Genomic DNA, 21,496 nt, shown 5'->3' with positions numbered 1-21,496 from the left:
GTTCTCTGGAGGGACCAATCACGCTTTACATCTGGCAATCTGATGGACGAGTCTGGGTTTGGCGGTTGCCAGGACAACGGTACTTGTCTTTGACTGCATTGTGCCACGTGTAACGTTTGGTGGAGGGGGATTATGGTGTGGGGTTGTTTTTCAGACAATTCCATGCTCCCAACTTTGTGGAACAGTTTGGGGATGGCCCCTTCCTGTTCCAACATGACTGTACACCAGTGCACAAAGCAAGGTCCATAAAGACATGGATGAGAGAGTTTGGTGTGGATGAACTTGACTGGCCTGCACAGAGTCCTGACCTCAACCCGTGTTGTGGAAAAATGAATCTGCCCAATAAAAATCAACAACCATGATCAGCTTTTTCTCCGAGGTTTATTCGACAAAGTATTTTCGTCTGCAGAGGAAAATAATGTTCACCCCTGCCTTCTGATGCAAAGGTTTAGAGTCAGCAGGAAAGACCCTGAGTCTAACAGCAATCTCCCTTTTAAGGAGGAGGAATCATACCGTAGACAAAAGATGGTCATGTCCTATCTTATAAATATATATGTAAATATTAAAAAAAAATAACTCCTTGAACCGACACCTTAACGTGGTGGAAGGGTTTGAGCACCTGAATGATCCTAGGAGCTATGTTGTCCGGGGCTTAATGCCCTGGTAGGGTCTCCCAAAGCAAAAAGGTCCTAGGTGACAGGTCAGACTAAGAGCGGTTCCAAAGCCCCCTATGACAGACAAACAATCAAGGAAGTTTACCTCACCCGGAATAGCATCCCCGGGGCCACACCCTGGAGCCATATATATATATACACACACTCAGGGCCGTAGCCAGGATTTAAAAATTAGAGAGGTCCGTCCCAGGAAAGACACCCCTTTTACCAGTTTTTGCACAAACCATACCAAAATGTCACCTACAAAAATAAGTACACTGATACACTTGTTGGCAAAAAGAAAATGTTTTTATTGTGCTAGCAGTGTGTGTGTGTGTGTGTGTGTGTGTGTGTGTGTGTGTGTGTGTGTGTGTGTGTCAGTCAGTCATCCTCCACATGCTCCTCTCTCTGCATTGGCCCTCTGAAATGACATAGAATACACAAACATAAGTTAAAGTGATCACCCCGATTACATTTTATTTTTGTAGTTCACAGGATCCAGAGCATCCAAGGCAACTGTTTTCATCATGACTGTTTTCTCTATGTCCTGGTCCTCTCTGGATTTTCCCACCCTCTCTCTGTTTTGCTGTCTGAGCTCTCTCTCCTGTCTGTGCTGCTGGTTGTCTGTGTTCTCCTGTCTGTGTTTCTGGTCCTATTTGTTCTCCTGTCTGCGTTTCTGGTCCTATTTGTTCTCCTGTCTGTGTTTCTGGTCCCCTCTGTTGTTCTGACTGAAATGGTCCTCCTGATTCTCCACTCCATTCTCTCTGTTCATCCATTCCACTTGGTTTTCCACTCTGCCCTATCTCTTCTCCTCTCCTCTCTCCACTATCTCTCGTCTCTCCTGTCTTTCCACATAGTTCTTTGCTCTGTCCTGTCTCTTCTCCACTCTTTGCAGAAGCTCCGCACTTCTTTCTATCCTCCTGGTTCCTCTGCTCATTCTCCCCTTCTCTGTCCTCATTTTCACACAGCCTGTTTTTCTTTTGAACAAATGAATCCAACGTACTCTGTTGATTTTTTTTTCTTTTTGACATTTTTCACTCTTCAGACAGTCACTGATTTGTTCTTTTTTTCTTCTGTAGGGCCTTATTGATTATATACATAGGCCTAACATTATAAGCCTATGGCCTATGAGAGAGAGACTGTTCTCATCATGATCACTTATTATCTTATTGTTTACACACACACACACACACACACACATACACACACTTGCTACGCTATGAGCCTTAGGTTACCAACTCGAAATGTTTTATCTCGGGAGTTGGACGTTAAGCGTTCCCGTGACCGTCCACAATATATTTTGCCGACCTCCCCCAAGTTTTACCGTCGCTCTCTCGTCTACTTGAATGTCACCCGGTCTGACTGCTGTCTGCCGGACTCCATCCGAACGCTCCTCATAAGTTCGGATGGAGTCCGGCAGACAGCAGTCAGACCGGGTGACATTCTGCTTGTAGCATAATATTTAAAAGCTGTCACTCACCTGTCAACTCGCAGTGTTGTCTGTGGTCATCTCTTCTGTAAATTTCCCGCGACTTCCGCCGATAGATAACTTCCCGTGGTTTCAAAATAAAAGCTGTCCGGTGGCGACGTGTTAATATGCTGTTCGGGGCCCACTTTTTTTTTTTCTCAGAATTTTTTTACCGAGGTCCGGACCTTGGTGACCTCATAGCTGGCTACGGCCCTGCACACACTCACCGGCCACTTTATTAGGCACACCTGTCCAACTGCTCGTTAACGCAAATTTCTAATCAGCCAATCACATGGCGGCAACTCAATGCATTTAGGCATGTAGACATGGTCTGCTGCAGTTCAAACCGAGCATCAGAATGGGGAAGAAAGGTGATTTAAGTGACTTTGAACGTGGCATGGTTGTTGGTGCCAGACGGGCTGGTCTGAGTATTTCAGAAACTGCTGATCTACTGGGATTTTCACGCACAACCATCTCTAGGGTTTACAGAGAATGGTCCGAAAAAGAGAAAATATCCAGTGAGCGGCAGTTCTGTGGGCGCAAATGCCTTGTTGATGCCAGAGGTCAGAGGAGAATGGCCACACTGGTTTGAGCTGATAGAAAGGCAACAGTAACTCAAATAACCACTTGTTACAACCGAGGTATTCAGAAGAGCATCTCTGAACGCACAACACGTCGAACCCTAAGGGCGGATGGGCTACAGCAGCAGAAGACCACACCGGGTGCCACTCCTGTCAGCTAAGAACAGGAAACTGAGGCTACAATTCGCACAGTCTCACCAACATTGGACAATAGAAGATTGGAAAAACGTTGCCTGGTCTGATGAGTCTCAATTTCTGCTGCGACATTCGGATGGTAGGGTCAGAATTTGACGTCAACAACATGAAAGCATGGATCCATCCTGCCTTGTATCAACGGTTCAGGCTGGTGGTGGTGGAATGGTGTGGGGGATATTTTCTTGGCACACTTTGGGCCCATTAGTACCAATTGAGCATCGTGTCAACGCCACAGCCTACCTGAGTATTGTTGCTGACCATGTCCATCCCTTTATGACCACAGTGTACATATCTTCTGATGGCTACTTCCAGCAGGATAACGCGCCATGTCATAAAGCGCCAATCATCTCAGACTGGTTTCTTGAACATGACAATGAGTTCACTGTACTCAAATGGCCTCCACAGTCACCAGATCTCAATCCAATAGAGCACCTTTGGGATGTGGTGGAACGGGAGATTCGCATCATGGATGTGCAGCCGACAAATCTGCAACAACTGCGTGATGCTATCATGTCAATATGGACCAAACTCTCTGAGGAATGTTTCCAGTACCTTGTTGAATCTATGCCACGAAGGATTAAGGCATTTCTGAAGGCAAAAGGGGGTCCAACTCGGTACTAGTGTACCTAATAAAGTGGCCGGTGAGTGTACCTCCATCTACCTCACCACTAGTGTTGCTTTCGTTAACGAAAATTGTGACAAAATATCGTTGTCAAAGAACCTTTATCAAGTGAAGAAAACGAGACGAGACACAACGAAAATGCTGGCCTTGTGACGATAACGATAATTAAATATATAATGCAATATTGTAGACGAAAAAAAACGAGACTAGATGTGGTTTACAAAATAAAAACTATGCTAAAATGTGTCTTCATTTTCGTTGACCAAAGCGAGGCAAGGCGAAATTGTGTAACGTTGTTTCGTCTCGTTAAGTCTCGTTATTATCAGTCTGCTCGTTGAAGATGAACTGCGCCTCGCCTGGAAAGCAGACGAGTCAGCGGAGCAGCAGGAGGCGGGGCTTAAACGCTGCACTCCAGTCGGACAGTTTAATCATGTTAGACGCGATCTGTAGGCTATTTGTAGTTTAAGACCTCATTCGCATTTATTTATATTTGTTCATAAATATCTGTGGAAATCAGAATCAGAATACTTTAGTAATCACTCGGAAAGTAATATAGCTGTCTACCGTTTATCCTTTATTCAGGGTCGCGGGGGGCTGGAGCCGATCCCAGCTAAGTACAAAATAATGCCAATAAATATTAGTAATATTTATTGGCATTATTTTTTGACAGTTATACTGTATTAAATGTGTATCTGGGTAGTGTTGCTTTCGTTAATGAAAATTCTGACTAAATATCGTTGTCAACAAACCTTTATCCTTTATATGAGGAAAACAAGACCAGATGCGAAAATGCTGGTCATGTGACGATAACATTTTTGGTTAGTAAAATAATATGTTGTAAATTCAAATCAGAGCATCTTCTGTGTCTGGAATGGATGTATTCCTGAGTATATAAGGTAGTAATAATAATATAATAATAACCTTGTTTGAATTGTGAAATGGGTTTGGCTAAATACAATCTTTGAGTAAAACTAGACTAGAATGTCATCAGTTTTCGTCGACTAAAACTAGACTAAAATAGTCATGGACAATTCTGACTAAAATAAGACTAAAATGCTCAGACCCAGATCCCACTTCCTTTTGTCGAAAGCTTACCCTCCTTTACTCCCTCTGCCATCCTGCTCACCCCCATCCTGTCATCCTGCCTGCCCTCTTCTACTTCCTTCTGTCACTCATCCATCTCTCAGTCACTCTCTTCTCTGTTTCTTCTCTTCTGCTATCTCTTCTTCCTCCCCTTTCCCATTTCTTTTTTGTCAGTCTGTCTCATAATATGTCTTTTTTCTGCTTCTTCTCCTTCTATTTCCGTGGCCCCATCCACGGGTCCTCCTCATTGGGCTGCGGGCCAGTGTGGGTCAGAGGTAGGTTGTAATTACTTCACTCCTCCTCTGATGGCTAAAGTGATGGAAGGAAGAGAGAGAAAGCAAGAGATGCATAGAGAAACGAAATAAAGAAAAAGATTAATGGAATGATTCATTATTCCCATTAAAAGGGCTCCACCAAACCCCCTAATCCATTCATTATTTTTACTGCTTACGGACAAAAATGAATGTGATTTTGATACATTCCTGTTATCTCTACAGTTAAGTGTGCTGTGCCCCACCAAAGTTCAAGTTCATTTCATTAGTATTGACATTGCATGTCTGCACTGTCCCACATTGAGAAATGAATAATACAGTAATAGAGAATGATTTCTCACACATGCTTAATGTACCATAGGAAGTTGGCCTTAATTGCTGCAGCTATATTTGAGTTGTGATGTAAAGTGAGCAATGGCTCCTTGACTTCAGCAGTGGGTTAGAAACGAGCTGCGTACTTTTTAAAATATCAATAGTAGTCTGAAAATATATTCACCAGACATAATGGACTAAGCAGGAAAGGGAAAAAAGAAAACAGATGAAAGAACCATGACTTCAGTGGAATGTTTTTCATTAAATGCGTCTTTAGATCAGACTTGGGTCATGCTAAAGTTTCCCAATGTTTGCGTCGTAGTGGCAGCTTAACTGGCAGGAGAACTCATTAGTTTAGAGTCTTCTCAATGTTGGCCATAGGCCAGCTTCCAGAGGCTATTCTTATCCTAGCTGATCTATGATATTTCTTCAGCTGTCTGGGGGTCACCACTTACTGAGACAGAGGTCACTAGTTCCAGAGCGCCGATAACCTTTAATTCCTTCCTTTTCCAGTAAATAGGCAGTTTTTCATACACATATACACATACACATCATGTACTCAAATACTCAGTTTTGATATACACTATATTGCCAAAAGTATTCGCTCACCTGCCTTGACATTTGAATTTAAGTGAAATTCTTAATCCATAGGGTTTAATATGACGTCGGCCCACCCTTTTGCAGCTATAACACAGGGATTAAAATTTACTTTTTTCACCTCCGTCCCGGAAACGTCCCGAAAATCATTTTGAACCGTCCTGAATCGTCCCAAAACACAGTTTCTTAGCTTCCTAGCTTACTGGCATCATTAGCCACTAAAAGCTTTCTGCCCTGAGACTCAATGTAGCAGCTGTCGTTGCTGAGAGAGTGGAGATTCTGTAGCGTACCTCAGGCTCTGTGGGAAAAGTTGTTTCGCCATCACTCTCACATCGTCCTGGGTGACTTGGGCCTGGTTGGGCTATGTCCTGGGGCTGGGTACACTCTTTAGGCTTCAGCCAGCGCAACATCGTATTGAGTAGTAGTAGTAGTAGTAGCTAGCACAGTGACAGTCGGCTGATCTCTGGTGACAGTTATATCTTCGTCTCGTCCCAGTTCGAGCGGTAAGCAGTGTGAGCGCAACAGGCTGCAACATTGTTGCCACTTGTCTCATAGAACAACATAAACGCAGGCACGCCAGCCAGTCCTGTTCCATTACCTTTTCATATAAATCTTTTTCCACCGACTACCATTCTGGTTTGCAAATAGTTATGAAAACGTATATTATAAATATTCTCGTCGTCCTGAGGTCGGCCCGAGTTAGAATATTTATCCTTCCGATGACAATTTATTAAGTCCCCGGGACGGCATTCATTTAAATCCCTGTATAACAGCTTCAACTCTTCTGGAAGGCTTTCCACAAGGTTTAGGAGTGTGATTATGGGACTTTTTGACCATTCTTCCAGAAGTGTATTTGTGAGGTCACACACTGATGTTGGAGGGAAGGTCTGGCTCTCAGTCTCCACTCTAATTCACTCTATCGGGTTGAGGTCAGGACTCTGTGCAGGCCAGTCAAGTTCATCCACACCAAACTCTCTCATCCATGTCTTTATGGACCTTGCTTTGTGCACTGGTGCACAGTCATGTTGGAACAGGAAGGGGCCATCCCCAAATTGTCTGAAAAACAACCCCACACCATAATCCCCCTCCACCAAACTTTACACGTGGCACAATGCAGTCAGACAAGTACCGTTGTCCTGGCAACCGCCAAACCCAGACTCGTCCATCAGATTGCCAGTTGGAGAAGCGTGATTGGTCCCTCCAGAGAACGTCTCCACTGCTCTAGAGTCCAGTGGCGCCGTGCTTTACACCACTGCATCCGACGCTTTGCATTGCACTTGCTGATGTATAGCTTGGATGCAGCTGATCGCCATGGAAACCCATCCATGAAGCTCTCTACACTGTTCTTGAGCTAATCTGAAGGCCACATGAAGTTTGGAGGTCTGTAGTGATTGACTGCAGAAAGTTGGTGACCTCTGTGCACTATGTGCCTCAGCATCCGCTGACCCCGCTCCATCATTTTACGTGGTCTGCCACTTCTTGGCTGAGTCGCTGTCGTTCCCAATCACTTCCACTTTGTTCTAATCCCACTGACAGTTGACTGGAATATTTAGGAGTGAGGACATTTCACCACTGGACTTGTTGCACAGGTGGCATCCTATCACAGTACCACGCTGGAATTCACTGAGCTCCTGAGAGCAACCCATTCTTTCATACATGTTTGTAGAAACAGTCTGCATGCCGAGGTGCTGCTTTTATACACCTGTGGCCATGGAAGTGATGGAACACCTGATTTATATTATTTGGATGGCTGAGTGAATACCTTTGTCAATAAAGTGTATGTGATTTACAGCTTGTGATCACTGCATAATTGTATGCAGGATATCAATAACATACTCACTGGTTACCTCTGTTTAAGTAGAATGGAAGGAGGCAAAATAGGGAGTAAGGAAATAACAACTGTTTTACATGGGAATCACCCAGTAAATATTTTTTGAATGATGGTGACCTATTTACAGGGTACAGTAGTATTACTGGGTGGCAAGGCAGTGTCAACAGTGTTGATATATATATATATATATATATATATATATATATATATATATATATATATATATATATATATATATATATATACGTATATATGAAATGAAACATCCATCCATTATCTACCGCTTATCCTGTATTCAGGGTTGCGGGGGGGCTGGAGTCGATCCCAGCTGTCATTGGGTGAAGGCAGGGTACACCCTGGACAGGACGCCAGTCTATCACAGGGCCAACATGTAGAGACAAACAACTATTCACATTCACATTCACATTCACACCTACGGGCAATTTAGAGTCATCAATTAACCTATCCCCATCCTGCATGTCATGGGGAGAACATGCAAACTCCACACAGAAGGAACCCGGGGCCGACCCAGGAATTGAACCCGGTTTCTTGCCGTGAGGCAACAGTGCTACCCACTACACCACCGTGCAGCCCTGAAATGAAACAAGGTTTACGAAAGAAGGATTTGACTTTACATCTTCTATAAAATAGGTTTAACTTTTATTAATAGTTGAAGTTATGGTTATGCTTTCAAAATAATGATTAAATAAATGGACTTGTATTTATATAGTGATTTTCTAGTCTTTTCAATCACTCAAGGCACTTTACTCTACATTCAGTCTACATTTCCCCATTCACACACATTCATACACTGATGGCAGAGGAGCCGCCCATCGGGATCCAATCTTATCCATCTCATTCACAATTTGGAGTTCAGTATCTTGCCCAAGGACACTTCAGCATGCAGACTGGAGGAGTCGCGAATCAAACTACCGATGGGAGGACGACTCGCTCTACCTCTGAGCCACAGATGCTCCGATATAAATACCATAGAATGATCATTTAGAAGGTATACTAAGTTAATCATCAAGTTTTTGGTTTGTTTTTGAGTTTAATTTTGTTACCCCCTTGACAAAAAAAATCCTAATAAAATGAAGGAATTCTCTTCTGATTCTGATTCTCATCTGGCTGGCAGTTCTCACACTTAGAGGACGGCAGGGAAGATGTGAAAGGAGAGAATGAGAAAGTGATCGACTGTTACTGGTAAGCCCTCTTCTCACAACTAGGTTGATTATTTTAGGCTCTGTCAGATGGATTTTGAAGGCCCTGTGGGTGCCTTGTGGGTCGGAGAGTGAAAGTGAAGGTACTCACTGACAAAAAAAGGAGGTGGAATAAAAGTTAGGACATGAAGATCACAACAGAGAGGAGGGGGAGGAGTAGAGGTGGTCTCCAGATTCCTGAGGTTATTAATAAGAGTGTGTCTTCAAGGGCACCAACGAGGATTTGGGTCAAACTATTTCCTCCTCCTCCTGAGGTGTAGCAAGGTCACCCAAAAAAGAAAAATGGCCCCAGAAATCTCTCTCGCTCCCGACTTGAAATAGCCTCCCTTTGTTTTTAGGGAGCAATAACCCTGGATAGCAGAATGTGTTAAACTGTTTTATACCCTCACATACCCTCAAAACACATGAGAGGTCACATTTGTGTTTGCAGCTGGTGTGAGAAGACAAGCAAAAAACGGACTATTCACTGTCCTTTAATCTGCCTCACTTTCTGGTTTGATTCATTTCAAAAACACATTATTTCCTCTTTCAAACAAGATACATGACTCTGTCTTTGCTGTTAGCTCTCCACGTGAAGAGGGTCTCACCTTGGCTATTTATTGTATGACCAAGGAAGCAGGATGTTCAGTGCCGCCCGCGGAGCTCCAGTCATGGTTGAGATTGTGTTAGTCTACCATCTAGTGGTCAGATTAAATCACAGCAGGGAGCGTGTGGGAGACAGATCTGCTGCGTCTGTAACTCCTACTACTGTGAAGTAAAAACAAGAAAATCTCAGTCCTGAAGTAGAAAGTTGAACTGCCCAAAGTCAAACTCGTCAGGCATGATTAGATTGTCTTCCCTGGCTTTGGCCAGCTTCTGTCATGGGGAAAAAAGAATATTGATTACTGATACATCAATATAGTATCCATTTAATTATTGTCCAGGACACTGACTCTCTATATACAAAACATAAGGTGTTTTCATATTACTTTGTGTACAAATACAATGAAACAACAAGGAAACACCCGAGACAATTTACCTAATTTTCAATAGAATTGCATTCCAATGAGCCCGGTTTATACGAGAGACCGGTGACGACGTCATTTTCCCAGCATGCCACGCGTATCATTTTTCTTCTCGCAATGTCGAAAATACAAAGAGCCAACGAAAAAACGATGGATTTTTCGAGCATACCCTTATTGCTTACATTTTGCAGACAGCCTCGCTGTCAAAATACTCTGTTGAATTTTATTTACACCACAACAAAGATTACCGTCACGTACATCGCTGTACTTATACGTTACGGCCGCCCTGCTTACTTCCGTGGGCGGAAGCTCATTGTAGAGGTCACATGCTGAGTGCTCGTCACTCCACCAATAACCTCGGGGAAGGTCTGAGACAAGAGCCAATAGTTACCCTTGCAGGGTATCACCTGATACGGGTGAGCGAGTGAACAGAAAACATGGGCCAACGTGAGCAGCACTCGCAGGAGAAGCGATGCGGCGTGGTTTCTCAGCGCCCCATGGTGGATGCGACGCTCACTGGCTTGGAATCGCTCGCGGCTGGCGGATGAGTGCGATGTATGAGGTGGGGCATAGCTCCAGAACCCAATTCAGACTACTCTCCCCCCACTTTTACAAACTTAATTCATGCTCCCTTTTTATCATTATCTTTTAGTTTCAAAAGAGTTACTCTGTGTCCCGTTTTTATCTCAGCTTCACTTTCATGTAAATGTCTCAACAGGGTTAAAGCACACTTATGGGCATTGCTTACAGTAACTTGACTGGATTCAGATTACTATTAGTAAACACATAACATGTGGGTTGTCCATACCATAATACTTTATAATGCTTAACAGTGGCCCAATGTCCACATTCGTGTACACTTACAAAAAACGTCATGTCAAAAGATGATGCTTACTTATCAGGTCCCAATAATAATAACAAATAATAATAATACATTTTATTTGTTGGCACCTTTCAAACACCCAAGGTCACCTTACATGATAAATTCAATTCAATTCAATTTATAAACCCAAATATCAACCCAAATAAACCCAAATAGCAAAGAGAAATTAAACATGCAGACCCCAAGTCCCCAAGATTAATTCATTTTATTTCATTGTGCTACTATGACTACACTGTAACGAATTGCTGTAAATTTACGGTGGATTTACAACAGTATCCTACTGTGTTTTTTAATAATTTTAAAATACTGTTAAATAGTCATCCCTCGCATGTAAATTAACAGTTAAATCAGTCATTTAACAATAACAGTAGATAACTGAAATTTAACAGCATAAAACAGTATTTATACTGAATTGCTACAAATTTACTGTGGATTACAACAGTATCTTAATGTATTTTAAAATAATTGTAAAATACTGTAAAATATTCATGCTTACATGTAAATTAACAGTTAATGCTCAGGCTCAGTTAAAAATAAGAAAATGTAATTTAACAGCATGAAACAGTATTTTCTGTCAAGGAGACATGTGCCCTTCTCAAGTCCAGTACATGTGTTCACCAGAGCAGGTAAAGTAAAGTTCTGCTTTTCTCCCAAAATTGATAGTGTCCAGTGTTGTTTTATCTGCATGATTATTGAACTGTTGACATTTCAGATGTTTCATTAGGTCTGTTTCATTAGTTCAGGTTGCTAAAAGGGCTCAGTGAAGCAAGCTCTGTAGCTAGCTTGAGCTCAATTAGCCATGGTCATTAGCCAGGTGTTGTGAGCAGTTTAAAAACCTTCTTTTTAGTAAACTCTGTGTACACAAACAATGTTCTCAATGCTTGTGTTCATGTGTAGAGAGCCTGGTGATATTACGAGCAAAGTTTCATGTTGTGTTGAGCCTTCTTAGTGTTTAAAAAAATAGCAATTTTGATGCTAGCATAAGAGGGCCCTTGCACTTGAAAATTAGCTTGCCCAAAAACGAAACGGTAAATCTTAAAAGTGACTCTTTCGTCGTAATTATGCATTTACACAAAGGTTTGACTCGTATACACTCACAAAAAAGTCTAGGTTGCTTTATGGCGAGAGTTTCACTTGAACAGGCATTTGTTGAAATGACATCTTAGAGATTGTTCTGTTATTAAAGTTAATCGGCAATTTTGTGAAGATTTAACTAACTTGCGTTAACTTGTGTGCTTTTATAGAACTGACTGTGCAACCACAAACATGAAGGGACGGGAGGACTTTCCAAAGGGACAGAGTAAGGACCTACAATCCCTCCATTAGTCTTTCTTATTTTTAAATTTTACCAGGTAGCCTACGTTGTGTTGCTAATTTTATATATTCATTTTTTTTCCAGGCACTCATCATCGGTGACTGACGAGACCAGTCAAGTAGTCCACATTCACTTTTCATTGTTCACATGCAAAAGACTTGTTTGTTTGCAATAAACTACAGCAATGTTATGGAATGTATATTCTCTTGGGTTCTATACCAGGGTTCCCGAACGTATTACTTATAGTCTGCATTTTTATTCAAGTGAGAGGTCCGTGTCCACAGGTTGTCCTGCTACTTTTCTTCAGTTAGCACACACAGATGAACAGTGATAACTGCATGTTGTTGCTGTATGTGTTTATGATCCGCTCTAAGCACTAGAAGACAAGACATTAGTAAAATACAAGAAAAGTCAAGCTGTGTGTTTATTGTAGGACTTTTGGTTTGTTGACCGGCTGGATGAATGTGGTAGGGCTGGGTATTTGAGAAGCGCTGCATACTGTTTTTAAATTGGTGCAAAAATAGCAGATTTTATAACACACAAGCATATACTGTAAAATAACCACAACCCAGAGTTATCCTACTGTCATGTACTGTAATCCAATATACGGTTATATACCGTTTAATAAATAACGGTAGATGCGCTGTAAAATTACCATAACCCAGTTATCCTACTGTCATGTACTGTAATCCAATATATGGTAATATACCGTTATACCGTAATAAATAACGGTAGATGCACTGTAAAATTACCATAACCCAGTTATCCTACTGTCATGTGCTGTAATCCAAAAAACGGTATTATACTGTTCGATAATTACAGTAGATGCGCTGTAAAACAACCACAACACCCACCCATTTTACAGTGAAATTTGTTACAGTGTACTAGTGCATTTTACTGAAAGTTGACCCACAGCACTACACACCAGTTTAAGGAAATATGTAAGTAGGCCAATGAACGGCCTGTCCTCCTGCTAAAAACTCTAGGCCAGACCTAACTGCTGCATGCTGTCCTGTTTTCCTTAGACACACTGTTCCAGCTCTCTTGTAAACGCCCATAATCATTTCAGTGACTAAAATACCATTCCAATCGGCCAACAATGACTTGAGACTGCTTTAACATCTGTAGTAACCTCGCTACTGTGTTGATAGAGTCGTAGTAAATATGCTTACGCCTGATGTGGTTTCATGTATGGACCCTCTTGAGTTTGTATATCGGCGGTGGCAGAATACAGAGGATGCTGTTGTCAGCAGGACACATCTAATCAGTAAGCATTTAGCGGACCCCACGGTTAAAGAAGTTAAATGACATGCAAGTAAATCCTTGAATTACCAAATGTTTTTTTCTAACAGGTCCCAACAGGTAAAGCTCAATGGCTGCCACCCTGAGGTCCAACACTGTAGTACAAGTAGTGAGCTCACCCATCCTCTTCACACTGCAGTAACACCCAAATCATGTCTTACTTCAACATTTCAGATGATACAGTCTGCTGTGTGGTGAGGACTGCCCCTTAGTGCAGAAGTCTTCAACGTTTTTCAGCCCAAGGACCCCAGGCCTAGTGACACGATGGAGGGACGCCCTATCACATATCAAATTGTTAAACAGGTCAATAATAATGTGTAGTGCAGCTGATAGTGCCAGGTATGAATGCTGTATGTATACAATGCTATGCCATTAAAATAATTCATATATATATATATATTTACAGAACATACAACTTAATTCTATATTGACATCACATTTCACAACATAACATAATATCTTATAATAAATAAGAAGATTTATATTTGCTTATTATAGGTTGTATTCATGTTAATGTGTATTTTTGGACATATTGACATTTTTGGATCAAATCATTTCGGTGACCCCCAGCAGTAACTCTGCGGACCCCCGAGGGGTCACGGACCCCCTGTTGAAGATCTCTGCCTTAGTGTATGGAGACCTCCTTTTTAATGTTAAAAAATGAATAATAATAATAATAATAATAATAATAATAATAATAATAACACCAAGAATTGTAATGTTACCCCAACTATTACCTTCAGGTATGTAACAGAGCCAGTAAAAATAACCACTTCAAGCCTTTTCCTTCCGCCCTACTACAGGGAAGCAATGTTGCATTTAAGTTGATGTATTATGAGTTATGGTTATCTTTTCTCACAAGGCATCTACGATATTTGACATAGTTTTTGACTGTCTTTTGGGTACCACTGTACCTTGATGAAAACGCATGTCTATCTAGTATACACACGTTATCTTATCTTAATAATTCAGCCAAATTCATTAAAATGGTAAGTGAAAGCAACCTGTCTGTAAAATGACTTGGTGGTGATGCAGTGTGACCTGTTGACCTGGGTGCATGGCCGGGGCAGGTCCCCATAAAACAAAAGGAGTTCTTGTGTCCGTCTGACCCAGTTCCTGAGCCTTATCATAGCGTGTAGAGTTACCCGTACAGTACGATCTGTATCAACAGAGAGCCATAGAATTAAAACCTCAAACAACATCTGCAGATGTTATGACCTGGTCAAGTCAAGGGTGGGGTTGAACAGAATCTCTATTCTTAAATTCATCCTGGACCGTTCTTTCTATTTGGTTGGGGAGTGTAGTTGAGCACAGCACAACAAACTGCCTGGCAACATTCACTCATGCATGCAGAGTTTCAGACCTTTTTTAGATTCCAATCATTCAAACGGACAGACAAATCTATTTTATACCCCCTAATGATTTATTTTTATTTTATTTTATTATTATTAAATTTTAAACTTTATTTTATTATTGGCTGGTTTTAATGAGGGTTTTTCTATGCATTTTAATTTTGCTTTTATTTTCTATTAATTCCTTCTATTTTTTTTTTTTCACTTTATTGTATGACATTTTTATAATGTGAAGCACTTTGAGACTGCCTTGTGTATGAAATGTGCTATACAAATAAAGTTGCCTTGCCTTGCCTTGCCTTCCATCTCTTAACTACACTCTGCAAGGGAATGGTAACAGTTCTTAAACCCTTTCAGGATCTAAATGTAAAATATTTGATGATTTATAGTGATTATCAAGTTTGAAATAATTTATTTGAAAAGTATCTTAAACCTGTATGTCTCTCACCCACTTTTACTTTATATGTATAAGCCTGTGTGCTTTGTGCCATATCCTGTGTCTCTATTTCTGCACAACTATTGTTGAATTTGGGGACAAATTAAGGGATTGTTCATTGGTTCTGGGCACAGGATGCCGATACGATCTTCAAAGCTAAAAAAAACACTTTCAAAATGTTTAGTTTAAATCCAGCTATGAAGTATTGTACCATGATTTGTAACCTAGTAGCTGTTTTGCCCCGTGAACCTCACACAAATAATACTCCACCTGTCTGAAAAAAACTGCATCTGTGTCAGGGTAGATACTTGGTGAACTGTCCACGACCCACTTTGTTGTAATTATCTGATGGATTTGTTCCATGTGACCCATCATGATTCATTTAAAGCACAATAACACAAAAGGAGTGAGGTCAGAAGCAGCTAATGAGGTTAATGGTCACCATGTTTAATGTATTTCACTATAGATTTACATCTGTTTTCTTAAAGAAGCCTGGTATAGAAGTATATTTGAGTTTGACTTAGTAGTTTGACTTATCCATATATATTCATAGAATATTCCAGTATTTCTAAACAATGCTAATATAAACAATCCTGCATACAGCATCAGCAAATCTGAGGGCACTGCCACTCACATTATGAACAGATGGGAATAATGTGAGAATTAATGGCTTAGAAAAGGAGGACATAACCTTTTCACTCAAGTAGAGACCGAAACATGTGAGTGTTGACCCAGCATCAGCCAGATTAGATCACTATTAATAATAACATTTAAATGCAGAATTATTTGATTTAATTTCATTTCATTGGCTTTTGTGCCATTTCTTTCATGGTTTGGTTACATCTCCTGCCCTAGAGGGACAGCAGAAAATAAAAAGATAAATAGAAAATATTTTAATTTACTATTTAAAAATGTGTCCTCATGTGTTTGTTTTATTCATCTTTTTATTTTCACAACTTTATAACAGTCATATTGTCATTATTAAATGGATTATTTGATCAAGTTAGTAGTGGCCCAATAATGCATTCATGCTTCTATATAAGTGTCTTACAGAGTACATTTACCAAATTTGCCAACAAAATCCTTTTGTAAAACGTGTCTAATCAACCACATGGATCAATGGTGTAGGATGTTGTAGACTGAAGTCTACTGGGGCATTCAGGGTGTATAAAAGAGGATGGACACCTTGATCTTTTCATATATCAACAAAGGAGAGGAAGAGCAGAGTTGGGCGACTGAGTGGACACAGCGAGAGTAAGAATCCCGACACCGATCATCTCATTTGAAAAGGAGAGCAGAGATTTATTGGATAAGAAGTCATTTCCTTCGCAAACAAAGCCTGAAGACTTAAATGCACACTCTGTCATTTCATGAATTATAGGGAGGTCATATATTAAGGTGTGTTTTTTCTCTTGGATTTAGTAATGCATGAACTTTAACAAACTGATATCGTTTCAATGTTATTCTCCTGAGTGCATCTATTGTTTTTTATTATAATGTTCTTCTATAATGTTCATCTTTCAGCATGATTTTGTCAGTGTTGAAATGCGTGCTGCTGTGTTCGTTGATGAATGGAGCGGTGTGTGTCTGTATGCTGAACAATCATACCTTATGGATTGAGAGGCACGACTGTGCCCAGTGTGTGGCCATCAACACCACCATCTGCAAAGGCTACTGTTTCACACGGGTGACTACACATTCTCACACTGTTCATGGAAACTCTTTGTTTTTTTGTAAAACATGCAAAAAGGAGGGATATTTAGAACAAAGTGTATGATTAAATGATTATGATGATTAAATGATTATGATGTTGTGAAAAACATAAGAATGTTGATGCAAAATACTGCAATGGTAGGCTATACTTTATTCAGCATCTTCTAAAACATAAAATTTGTTCAACAGTGGTAGAAGTACTCAGACTTTTGACTTAAGTAAAAGTAGAAATTGTGTAAAAAATACTCTGTTACAAGTCAAAGTCAAGTAGTCATTTTGCAGAATGACCCTTAAAAATGATATCACTAGATTACAATGAGTGATGCATCAACCATCACTTGAATGTTACAGCTGGTAAACCTCATATATATATATATATAATATATAATATATACTGATGGATAGCTTGATTTTAATTACTCTATATACATTTGGGTAGATTAAGCTCATATAATATATGTATTATTTGATTTCATATTTTGTATTAATAATACATCAAATAAGACTGCCAAGTAACTAAAGCTAATAAATACATTTAGTGGAGTAAAAAGTATCTCCCTCTGAAATGTAGTACCATTCATTTGAAATACTCAGTACAAGTAGACCTACCTCATTATTGAAGTGCTGGAGTCTCCCATACCTGTGCCGGGTCTCCATACTTTGTAAAATGGTAGAAGTGAAAAAACAAATAAAAAAAAGCAAATTCAACTCTTGTTTTCAGGACACCAATTTAAGGGGGCGGTTTGGGAGGAGTTTCCTGATCCAGCGCAGCTGTGTGCCTCTCTCCCTGGTGTACCGAGCCGCCCATCTGCCGGGCTGTCCTCAGGACGTCAACTCACAGCTGTATTATCCCGCGGCCCATCGCTGCAGCTGCAGGCGCTGCGACACGCGCACGCACCACTGTGTGCGCACCAGCCGGATCTCCAATAACCGATGCACCATGACCCTCGGCGGAGTGAAGAACCAGACGCAGCGCGCTGTGGGAGCCTGACAATACGCGAACACAGGCGACACACACACACACACACACACACACACACACACACACACACACACACACACACACACACACACACACACACACACCAACCGATGCTGATGAACAGTGCTTGTTGTTGATACTGCTGTGCGCATCCGACCTCCTCAGATGTTCATGCTGTTTCCTCTAGTTTGTTAGGTTTTACAATAAAAACAACTATTGAACATGCATTAAGCTTACAACTTTATTGTGAAAATTGTGTAAATTGCTGAAATGATAAGTAATACGGACTATGGAAATACATCAGCAATAGCAATAATGTTTATTTCCATATTCAATAAAGTCTCATCTGATGTGCCTTTTCTCAGTTTGGGAGGAGAATGATTTTGTTAATTTGAGTGGATTTACATGTAGCGTGTTACTGGGTATACATCCTTGTTCTTACGTCTCAAAGCCACAGGTGTAACTCCTATGTGTTTATTTTCCATGGACTTGCCAGTATAGCTTACTGTAGCCCAGAAATAGCTTGTTAAATGAACAGGACATGTGGCCACAATGTCACAATGTGCATTCTATACCAGACGTCTCTGGTATAGAATGCAGAAAGCACAGATAATGTCTGCTAAATACTTGTTAAGACGTAGGTTTTTGCTGTTAACACGCTATATTTCTACCTGTTATCAAGTAAAAAAATGGACCAAACCTGCAGTTTCTGGTTATGGCCAGTGAGGGACCTTGGAGAAAGGAAATTGAACACATTTGTGTGGAGGGCTGACCAAAATGATGCAATGAAGCAAGTGATGAATGTGAGTGTCATGTATTGACAATGGATCAACATCTACATTCTGCTATAAACCTCTGATGCTAAAGCTGAACCTGACTTGGAAAAAAAACAAATATATGTTTAATATCGATGAGCCAGAGGAGAACAATTTCGACGTACATTTTATACAAACTGGAAATATCAAGCCTTAATGGAAAAAGGTACCACAGTCTAACAAAAAGTAGCAAATATCATCAAAAAGGACAATGAAGTTGCCCTACCTCGATCACATTGACATCCCTGAAATGGTTTTTAATTGGTACTAACACGTCAACGTTGCTGGAACCTTGTGATATTGTTAGCAGCCAAGGCGAAGACCTTTTGCCATTAGAACCCTACTGGGGTGGGTTGTCAGTGGCTCATGTGAAGAGTATTGTAATAAAGTTTAGCGCCTAGTTACTCTACCCACGGTGACCCGCGAATATTGCTGCCACCACCTTTAATTAACCCGGTCAGGTCAGTCAAAGCACCATACCACCACCAACCAGCAACACACACCTTTAAATAACCACAATAGGTCCGAGTAATTAAGTAAAAGCACACGTGAATAGGTAATCGGTCACAGCAGGCTATATTTCATCAAGTCATCAATTCAACACTACAATAATAATTGTCAATGCCACACTTCTCCAGTAATAAACACCACTACAAGTTACTTGGAAAACAGGTCACACTTTTTCATATACACACGTGATAAAAATCAGACACTAAAAGGGATACAGAAAGCTGTGGCGGCCGTAGCCGAACGGTACTCCAACAAAACACACACAGGCACGCACACACACAAACCCCCCCCCCCCCCCCGAAATTCCTTGAATTGCAGTGGCTGAACCGTACAAGTTCTTTAATAGTAATGCTCCTAAGATTCAGACAGGAACCCATTGTCTTTATGTTTGACGTAAAATCTGTGTTTTACCAAGTCAAAGTGGCGGATGAAGACACTGGTTGCAGTCGAATAGTCAAAAAATAAGGTCCTAACTCCTATTCCTTGACCTTTTGGAGAAAACGTCATGGAGTTAAGATAAGTTGGAAGGAGAACTCAAAAAGGATTCAGGAAAAGTCGACCGTGGTGCTCAGAGAATCCGACCAGACTTTCACTAAGTTACGTCATTATAACGACCGCTGATGATTACATGAATACAGCAACGGTCAAACAGGAAGGAGGAGCTGCTGGAACTGAAGCCGGTCAGTGAACCAGCTGTTTATAAAACCAACATGTGGAGAAGTGGACGCGCTTTTTGTAGTCCATTATTGTAGTTTCGCCACCGCAGACCCACGTCAATCGCTGGTGTCGATCATCAGCTGTCAATCATCAGCAGCGTTATAATGACGTAGCTTAATGAAAGTCCGGTCGGATTCTGTGAGCACCACGGTCGACTTTTCCTGAATCCTTTTGAGTTCTCCTATCACCTTTCCTTAACCATGTGACGTTTTCCCCAGAGGTCAAGGAATAGGAGTTAGGACCTAGGGTGCAGTCGAATAGTCAAAAAATAAGGTCCTAACTCCTATTCCTATCTCCTATTCCTTGACCTCTGGGGAAAACGTTAAAACGGTTAAGGAAAGGCGATAGGAGAACTCAAAAGGACTTAGGAATAGTCGACCGCGGTGCTCAGAGAATCCGACCGGACTTTCACTAAGCTACGTCATTATAACGCGGCCGCTGATGATTGACAGCTGATGATCGGCACCTGCGATTGACGTGCGTTTGCACTGGAGAAACTACAATATTGGACTACAAAAAGCGCATCGTCCACTTCTCCACATGTTGGTTTTATAAACAGCTGGTTCACTGACCGGCTTCAGGTCCAGCAGCTCCTCCTTTCTGTTTGACCGTTGTTTTATTTACTTTTCATTTGTGGTTTTAGTTTCGTTTTTGTCAAGTTTGTAACATGATTGAAATAAATAAAAATATAATTAAATTATTATCACTGTCCACACACATTTATCATCACTATTCCAATTACTATATGTCTGCATGAAAGTCATTGTTAAATATGTAAATGCACATATCGTTTGTTTTCATTAACGGCCGAGGTGTGCGGCACTTTAAATGTTGCTCTCGCAAAGAATTGTGGGTCGGCGTAATCTCCTTTCCTTTCGCATAGGAAGGTCCGTTGCATCCTATGCTAAAGGAGCTCTGAAAGGAAGCATTGGAGCTCCTTTCCTATGCATTTAGAGAATTCGAACAGCTCTTATCATGGCGGCCACTTGTTTACTTCCGGGTCACTTCTTCAGTTAGGAACCTTCCTAAGCAAAAAAGACTATTCGACTGCACCCCTAATTTCTTGACTCCAGTGACCACGCCCACCAGTGGCTTCCGGATCATGCGGGAGAAAGCAGAACGTAGAGACGGACACCAAACCAAAACACACCAAGCACACAGCAGGGACACCAAAAGGGAGAAAAATACAAAAACTACATTCACACACATACCCTGAAGGAGGCCAGGGTCATGGCTGGTGTGCCGTGACAACTTCACTCTTTTATTCTGGACCAAATATACTTTATATTTTGCTCATCTCTTCATGTCTACAGAGTAACACAGTGTAAAAAATTACTATTCCAAACATGAACCATTTTCAATTCTATTTCTTTTTAATCACTAAATGTTCTGCAGCTTTATCTCAATGTTTAGGTCTTCATAATCGTGTTTCTTCTTATAGTGTAAAATATGAAACAGTCAATTATAGCTGGACTATGTAGTTCCATCCACTACGAGTCACATAGGAAACCTGAATATAATAATAATATAAACCTGGACAGGTTTCCTTCCTATTTATTGGCATGAAGTGCATGCAAACAGTACTGCTGTGTCCAACATACAACACACAGATAGTTGTGTACATTAATCATTA

General features: G+C 40.9%; 2 protein-coding genes across 2 annotated transcripts in view; one reads left to right on the top strand and one right to left on the bottom strand.

Moving 5' to 3' along the window:
- The window catches only part of LOC311017568 (CD9 antigen-like), a 130,210-nt gene that overhangs the window by 88,438 nt on the left and 20,276 nt on the right, over positions 1-21,496 (bottom strand). The window lies entirely within an intron of this gene.
- Positions 16,545-17,837, top strand: LOC311017331 (thyrotropin subunit beta-like). Its single transcript, XM_084015582.1, has 2 exons — positions 16,545-16,813; positions 17,561-17,837. Exons 1-2 carry the CDS (start codon positions 16,652-16,654, stop codon positions 17,828-17,830), a joined length of 432 nt encoding a protein of 143 aa, XP_083871708.1. The 5' UTR covers positions 16,545-16,651; the 3' UTR covers positions 17,831-17,837.

This window comes from Eutrigla gurnardus, assembly GCF_963514095.1.
Source record: "Eutrigla gurnardus genome assembly, chromosome: 8".
Classification (NCBI taxonomy): Eukaryota; Metazoa; Chordata; class Actinopteri; order Perciformes; family Triglidae; genus Eutrigla; species Eutrigla gurnardus.
This window is presented reverse-complemented; position numbering and strand designations above follow the sequence as displayed.